Source organism: Bactrocera neohumeralis, chromosome 5, assembly GCF_024586455.1.
Source record: "Bactrocera neohumeralis isolate Rockhampton chromosome 5, APGP_CSIRO_Bneo_wtdbg2-racon-allhic-juicebox.fasta_v2, whole genome shotgun sequence".
In the NCBI taxonomy this organism is placed as follows: domain Eukaryota; kingdom Metazoa; phylum Arthropoda; class Insecta; order Diptera; family Tephritidae; genus Bactrocera; species Bactrocera neohumeralis.
In genome coordinates, this window is record NC_065922.1 from 21,242,852 (window position 1) to 21,251,731 (window position 8,880).

The window sequence follows — 8,880 nt, forward strand, 5'->3', positions numbered from 1 at the left end:
AGGTGGTCCATTCGGAAAGTCCAATTTTGGGCAACTTTTTCGAGCATTTCGGCCGGAATAGCCCGAATTTCTTCGGAAATGTTGTCTTCCAAAGCTGGAATAGTTGCTGGCTTATTTCTGTAGACTTTAGACTTGACGTAGCCCCACAAAAAATAGTCTAAAGGCGTTAAATCGCATGATCTTGGTGGCCAACTTACGGGTCCATTTCTTGAGATGAATTGTTCTCCGAAGTTTTCCCTCAAAATGGCCATAGAATCGCGAGCTGTGTGGCATGTAGCGCCATCTTGTTGAAACCACATGTCAACCAAGTTCAGTTCTTCCATTTTTGGCAACAAAAAGTTTGTTAGCATCGAACACGTTGCGTCCAACAGCATCTTTGAAAAAATACGGTCCAATGATTCCACCAGCGTACAAACCACACCAAACAGTGCATTTTTCGGGATGCATGGGCAGTTCTTGAACGGCTTCTGGTTGCTCTTCACCCCAAATGCGACAATTTTGCTTATTTACGTAGCCATTCAACCAGAAATGAGCCTCATCGCTGAACAAAATTTGTCGATAAAAAAGCGGATTTTCTGCCAACTTTTCTAGGGCCCATTCACTGAAAATTCGACGTTGTGGCAGATCGTTCGGCTTCAGTTCTTGCACGAGCTGTATTTTATACGGTTTTACACCAAGATCTTTGCGTAAAATCTTCCATGTGGTCGAATAACACAAACCCAATTGCTGCGAACGGCGACGAATCGACATTTCACGGTCTTCAGCCATAGAAACAGACGCAATATTCTCTTCTGTATCGCACTGTACGCATTCGTGTGGTTGGTTTAATGTCCAATAAAGTAAACTGAGTGCGAAACTTGGTCACAATCGCATTAATTGTTTGCTCACTTGGTCGATTATGTAGACCATAAATCGGACGTAAAGCGCGAAACACATTTCGAACCGAACACTGATTTTGGTAATAAAATTCAATGATTTGCAAGCGTTGCTCGTTAGTAAGTCTATTCATGATGAAATGTCAAAGCATACTGAGCATCTTTCTCTTTGACACCATGTCTGAAATCCCACGTGATCTGTCAAATACTAATGCATGAAGATCCTAACCTCAAAAAAATCACCCGATATATACCTGTCTGTGTTTACATAATCTTCAAAGCTTCCAAGCGATAAAATGTCTGGCTATCAATTTACAATACAATACAAACACATAAGGTAATGAGTAAATGAATGAACTTCCGGAAATATGCCATGAACATTTATGTACCACGCACACAAGTAAAAATTTAATATGTGTGTATATACATAGAATTAGTTATCTGACAAATTTTGTTAATGATATTTAATTCAAATGTCTGCTTCTACAGTGTTTTATGTAAGAAAAACGTTTCTGCAGCAAATCTGTTTCATAGAAGATACATATTTTCCACTCTTGCAGCTCTCTTTTGCCGCGTCATCATTCGTTACACCACTAACGCTGATTTTCTTCTTGTACATGTGCCTCGCCTATGGAAGAGCACGCCCGGCTGTAAGCCATCGGCAGAATCAAGGTAAGCAAAAGAGATTTAAACCAAAAAAAAAAAGATTAAATCAATGAAAGCTTTTGAGTAGCCTGCTTTAATTACACACACACATTCGTGCACACACATACATAAATCGGAAAGTTATAAGCAAAAGTTACGCAGGAAGATTCTTAACTCATTCAATCATTCCATCTTTCACACATTTACTCCGTCACGTCGGTATGTACGCGATAGACTGACATTCAAATGAAACGTGCCTACGCATCAAATTAAATTACTTAACTACTGATGTACAGCATGTAAATATATATAACATCATTAATCGGTAGATAATTGCGCGTTTCGCTTAAATCCCATCAAACCAACGCTATTATGTGCATAAGAAAACCGCGAAAATTTTGCGCGCTCATGCTTGCAACGGAAAATTTAATTATAGAATTGTTGAAATGAATCGCCTTACAGTTTATCGGCGGTGTTTGAACTGAACGAAAAATTTGTTGGTCTATCTGCCACCTTTTCAGCTTTCAATATTTAATTGTTTAAGTATGTTCATAGTTTTTTAAGTGCAGAAGGCAACTTTCGAACCAAGTTTATCGTTAAAAATTATTTTATGCACTGAACCATTTGTTGCATTTCGTTGTAGAAGAGATTTTTGCTAGTAACTCAATGTGAATTTGACTGAAACGCATGAATAATATAGATCAGCTTTTAACAGCAAATTTTTAAAAGCTTCTAGACGTTTTCAAGGTTATATCTTTCTGAGATATCCAACTTCAAGCAACTCGCAAAATTAAACTTACTTACAGAGTCAGCGAACCAAAACTGCTACCAACAGAAAAACAGAGTGAATCAACAGAAACATAAATAAACTGAATAAAAATGAGAAGGTAAAGCATAAGAGAATTACGAGAAGAACATTGAAAACCAAAGGTATAGTCAGTGAAAAACAAATTAAAAATACACAAAAAATTACTGAAGAAGAAAGTGGAAAACGGTGATGAAAAAATAATAGTTAAGAGAATGAAAAAGTGGAAAAAACATAGGTAGATTAGTGGAGGGAAGGAAACCGAAGCTATAGCAAAGATATAAAAAAATCAACAGAGAAGAAAAGGAGAAAATGGTGAATGCTTAAATGTTTTGAGCAAGATTTTTTAAGAACATACAAGGCAGTTTTTAGCACTTAAGATCAAATTTGACTTGGACTCGGATAAACATTTTTTCTAGATTAGTCAAACTTTTTCTTCAATACAATGTTGTGTTTTGCGGCTGTTTGTTTACGACGCCAAAAGCGGCGATTTTTATATATAGTGTCACCTAGGAGAGAGCCACATCTGGCGAATATGGTGACTGGGCGATGACTTTGGTTTCGTGTTTCACCAAAAACTCAGTCTTTTGTCATGAACCTATTGTTGACATGCTTCCTATCCAAAACATTTCCTATATTGAGTCGAACCGAAAGAGATCTTGAGATTCTTTTCATGACACATATGTCACACGTTAATTGACATATAGTGAGCACATTTATAAAATTTATTTTTTATTGTCGCAGTGGAGATAAAAAAGACTGCCTGAGAAAGTTTAATGACCGAAGCATACTTTTGTAGAACCCCCATAGGAAATCTAGTGACTGATGCCCAGAGCATACGAAAATTATAGAGGTTACACTTCTCCAGCCTGCTGAATGGCAGTGAAAGCATAACGTCAGCCGATTCTCCAACCGATTACGATGGAGCAGAACTTCCTCTACCCGACCGTGAAGAAGTTCGAATTGCAATAACCCGTCCGAAGAACCACAACGTGGCGGGGGAAATGGATTGCCAGCCGAGCTCTTCAAATATCATAACAAGCAAGCATCAGCTTCTTTGTAAAATATGATCGGACGAAAGCATACTCAACGATTGGAATATAAGTGTGCTCTGCCCAATCCACAAAAAGAGAGACCCCAATCAATCTGCGTTAACCACAACATCGCGTCCATCCATCAACAAACTGATTGGACCTTATCTGTGGCTTTAGACCTGGCAAATCAACAATCAACCAGATATTCAGTATGCGACAAATCTTGGAAAAGACCCGTGAAAAGATAATCGACACACACCACCTCTTCGTCAATTTCAAAGCTGCTTTCGATAGCACGAAAAGAAGCTGCCTTTACGCCGCGATGTCTGAATTTCGTATCCCCGCAAACTAATACGGCTGTGTAAACTGACGTTGAGCAACACTAAAAGCTCCGTCAGGATCGGGAAGGACCTCTCTGAGCCGTTCAATACCAAACGAGGTTTCAGACAAGGCGACTCCCTATCGTGCGACTTCTGCAATCTGCTGCAGGTACAATCTTCTATAAGAGTATACAGCTGCTGGCGTATGTCGATGATATTGATATTGTTAGTTCTGCTTTCTCCAGAATAGATAAGGAAGCGAAGTAAATGGGTCTGGTGGATAACGAGGGCAAGACGAAATATCTCCTGCCATCAAACAAACAGTCGTCGCACTCGCGACGTACAGTCTTAACTTCGAAGTCGTAGATAATTTCGTCTATTTTGGAACCAGCATTAACACTAACAAATACATACGTCAGTCTCAAAATCCAACACAAAATAACTCTTGCCGACAGGGGCAACTTCAACGAACAAAAACCAAACTCTACACGTCATTAATCATTCCCGTTCTGCTATATGGTGCAGAGGCTTAGATCTTTCGGGAGAAAAGTTCTGAGAAAGATGTAAGGTCCTTTGCGCGATGGACCAATGAGATGTATGAGATATACGACGATTTTGGCAGTTCAGCGAATGGACGAAAACAATCTAGCTCTGAAAGTATTCGACGCAGTACCCGCCGGTGGGAGCAGAGCAAGAAGAGGACCTCCACTCAGTTGGAAAGACCAGGTGGAGAAGGACCTGGCTTTGCAAAAACGATAAATTCTTTGTTATTTATTGTAAAACAGATGCAAAATATTATATTCCTTTAAAAAAAAAGTGGAAAAATTTTTCTTTTTTTGTATAACATTTGTTCTTACAGGGTACATACATATATAATGCATGCATAGTAAATATCAATATGATATATAAATATCGTGTTGGTAGACATGTTTGCAAATATTTATATTAAACAACGGAAGCATTAATATTTTGTAAACAAACAAAATGTGTGGTATGTATGTATGTCGGTGCTTATTTGGTATATACGTTTATAGTTTTCCGTCTGTCTATTGTGTATTTGTCATATGCAATTTTTGCAATTTACTTTGTATATGGTTGCATTAGGTATGCTACTGAAAAATTAATACTGTTCCTAAATAAATACTTATATTTACAGACACGTGTAGGAAAGACATAACTGGTTTGATTTCCAGTAGTTGATAAATTTATATGTCTGTGTTGTATGTATATGAAGATAGATTTTTTGTATGAAAATACTGCTTTTATTTCTTTTCATAAACGCAAATAAACTTATGTTTGTGATTTACTATATCTGAAGAAATTAGTGCATTTTTTCAAACTATTTTTTAAACTAAATAAATATTTTCTAAACTCAATTTTAATTATTTTGAAATTTCTCCATAAGAATTTCTTTCAAAAGAAATTTCATAAAATTAAAAAATAAAGTTTTTTTGCTTACGAAATATATGAAGCAAAAATTCATAGAAAGCGAAGAACACGGCAGATAATAGCCAACCACTCAATTCGACTGATTCAATTTCATATTACTATAGAGGCAGATTTTACCAGCAACACTCGATTTGAAGAAGTTTTAAAAAGTTTATTTCGAGGAGGAATTAATTCAAACAAGACAAAATGATAACAGTGGTGGAAATGGAAATAAGTCCGCATGTTATGCATACAGACATACGGACTTGGCTAAATCGATCATCCTGAGCATTTAAATAAACATTTTATAAGTTCTCCGTGATTTTCATCTGCTGGCTTAAGATAATGTGTAATGTAATGCATATACACAAGTCAACTAATAAAGGTTTATACTAGTTTTAAGCTAAGACCATAATGACTTTTATAAAAGGTATTTTCAGTGTATAAATACACTTGGTACTTGGCGAAACAGTTATAGATTTACATTTCAGTATACGACAGAGCCAAGCCACTTTTAGCTCAACCAAAGTAGTATTTCGCGTCCTTCAAAAATTTTATTGGCTCAGTGAGCTTAGTGCCGCTGACAGTGAGATCGTTACTCATTCACATGAAAATTTTCAAATTACAGGGAATTGTCTACGTTATAACAGCAAAGAATGTCAAATAATAAATGCCGATCCATTGTTGTGTATACGAGAAACAAAACAAGAAAATAAACCACTAATACAAGCCATGTAGATGTTAACTCATTAGGTATATACTATGTACTATATGTTTCTGATCAATTTCTTTCACTTGCTGTATGTGGTGTTAGGATGAACTGTGTGATATTTACATATAGTATGAATTTATTCACTCTTCTTTAGAAGAAATTTGTTATAAAAAACATTTTTTCACAAAAATTTGGATTAAATTTCACTAAGTTAGTACTTTAAACATTGAATTAAATACTTTCATAGTAAGATGTGTAATTGCTTTAATTTGAGTATAAATATTTAAGGTCAATATCGAAGCTTCATTTGTTGTAAATTTACATGCTACGTATGTATTTATTTTTGGAAACGTAAACCAATTGTGACCTTGTGAATTTCACACCATATTTGTAAATAATCATATATTGGTTGTGAATTTTATTATTTGTGTGTATTCATTTTCAATCAATTTATTTTATATATTTTGTGGTTTTAATTTATTTAGAACCTCGAACTATTTATGCTGATATTGCTCATATTAGTATCTAATCAAACATCGGAGTAAATTCTAGTATATTTTTAATTAATGTTTGTTTTATTTATTTTAATTGTTTTCTCTTTACGTTCTATTGATTACAGTTTTGCAATACCATAACCGCTATGCTGTAAAGTGGAAAATTAAATGCGCGGGGGACATTTGCATTTACATACAGTTACATGAATTTCAGTTAACATACTTTGTCGTAAATTGACCATCAGAGGTTCAATGAAAACTTTATTTACCATTTAGCGAATAACGTTTGTTGATAAAACACTTAGGCTTAAAATGTTAGTGCAGCCACAAAAGTAAATAAAATTTTTTAATTCGATTTGTACAGGGAAAATTTGAAATATTCTTTCTGAATATACTTGGTAACTTTCAAATATTAATATACATATGTATCAACAATAAATAAATGGCTTCCGATTTTCATATCAGAATAATCTTAGCGATTACTATTCAGGCGTCACTGTTTCACTATTTGTTTAGCCTTAGTACTCCCGCATAGTTAAAGTTGTTAACAGATAAAGAAACTATGTTTATAAATAATTCTGGGCAAATGTAAGACAAACCAATCCCAACATCAGCATAAAACTTTATCAGACTCCGTATCCTTAATAAAATTAACGTTACATTAAGGTCTCCAAAGGAGCTTCCACTTCACTGCTTTTTGTTATATCTATGGTAAACTTTCTGAAACTGCATAGAGAAAACTTTCTGTATTTCTAAAATAAGAATCAGTTGTATGAGGATGATGCCGAACCCTCTACAACCAAGCATTTTTGTCTATGACCTCAACTGCAAGGGGCGCTAAGTTATAACACCCCTTAAACTAAGTATGTTCTGTATATCAAAATCTCTTTTGATGACGATTTCTGTAAATAGTTTTAAGACTATAACTTTAGGACTTACACCTAGGCAAAAATACACTAACATCAGTAACATTCTAGAGATATTTCAGATATTAAGAAAAATACAGTAATGGTTGTGAAAAAATATTTGACATTATTTCACTAATAAGTCATCCAAATGGAAATATTTTGATATATTCTTTGTGCTATAACTTTACTTTCAAATACACATAGTGGTTTTCCCTTACTTACCTTGGGTAATTATCAATTTGTTTGTTGGGGTTTTACAAGCCTTTTCACGTTTCACTTTTATTTTTAACCTTTTCCACACGCATATTCTGCTGTAACGCATGCTTATGAAATACTTTAGCTTGAAATTCAGTTATGTACAAATGTAAGCAAATTTTATTCTATTTCACAACACACTTTTTTACTCATTTATTTTTTACTTTTGTGGTATGTATTTTTATTCAAATTACATTATGTTAAATAATTTATTATATTAAATTATACCATACTTTTGTAAATATTTCTCACTATTTTATTTTACACAATATCCATTTTCAATAATTCTTTTCACATAATAACAATTTTCTCTTCCACAACAACGAATGCACTTATTCTTACTCGGCTCCACAACTTGTTTACATTCAATTGACACGAACAGCGGCAGCCTTCGCTGTTTATCACATCATGTCACTGCATGCTACTGGTGTGTGCTGTTGGTTTTTTGCATGCTGAGGTGAGCAAGTGAGAACAATGAGAAGTGTAAAATCGAACTCGTGCTCCTGCAAGAATAGAGTGACCACAATAAAAATAATTTATTGTACTAAAAATACATATATTATTGAAAAATAAAATAAATTGCAAATAGTATGTTTGAATAAGAGTAACTTGTATGTACATACATATGTTCATTTACATGCATGTACGCCCATACGTCCTGTTCATTTCGCACCAAAAAGACAATATACATACATATGTTAGGATTGTAAGAATTAAGAAAATATCACATCTGGTCACCTTCACATGCTTCTTCGATTTTGGGTAAAACTCTTAATCATCAGATTTGTTAATGCATATCCTCGAGGCGCACAACCAACTACTGTAACTAGTAGATATAGCAGTGCCATTAATTTATTCAGTATAACTTCTGAAAAAATTTACTGATTTCAATGAATTTGGTGTCAGTTAAAAGATAAAAAGGGTAGAATGGAACAAGTGAGCTGCGCATACTTTCACAACGCATGCAAGCGTGATAGTTTAACGATAAGTAAGTGGAGCAAAAAACGTAAATTTTAGCTGAATTTAGGGAACCTGTAGTGCTACTATATAACAGCAAATACATATGGAGCGTATTTCTAGAGAACAGTTATACGATCGTCTTTCCATATTGCTTTAAATTATAAAATTATTAAATATTACCAAAAAGTTGATATGTCGCATTTTCTTTCAAAATATTTCTTCTATTTGTGGCTTGTAAATATTAGTTAATAGCTTGCTGTAAAGCTGCAGACTTGTTCTTTCATTTACCTTTCGCGGACACAAAATCGGTTCTATTTCAATGAAGTTATTCCTCTAAATGCGCCGCAGCTTTTACTTCCGGTTATCCTGCGCCTGTCGCTAAGGTAGTTTCATTTCACCTGCGCCTTTGAGGTATGCAACAGAAAATTCAATTTCCTCGCGGCG

At 34.6% G+C, this 8,880-nt stretch overlaps 1 protein-coding gene across 11 annotated transcripts in view; it reads left to right on the forward strand.

Moving 5' to 3' along the window:
- LOC126759726 (uncharacterized) overlaps positions 1-8,880 on the forward strand; it is a 49,254-nt gene that overhangs the window by 30,023 nt on the left and 10,351 nt on the right. For 8 of the 11 annotated variants that reach the window (XR_007667056.1, XR_007667058.1, XR_007667055.1 and 5 more), the window contains one exon: positions 1,436-1,547. The exons of 2 other annotated variants lie outside the window; for them this stretch is intronic. Coding sequence is in view for 1 of the 9 variants with exons in the window: in XM_050474768.1 (XP_050330725.1) it covers positions 1,436-1,547 (112 nt within the window). In the remaining 8 variants the exon portion in view is untranslated. Of the gene's footprint in view, positions 1-1,197; positions 1,213-1,435; positions 1,548-8,880 lie in introns of those variants that run through there. One more of the 11 variants, XR_007667059.1, reaches the window with a different exon arrangement.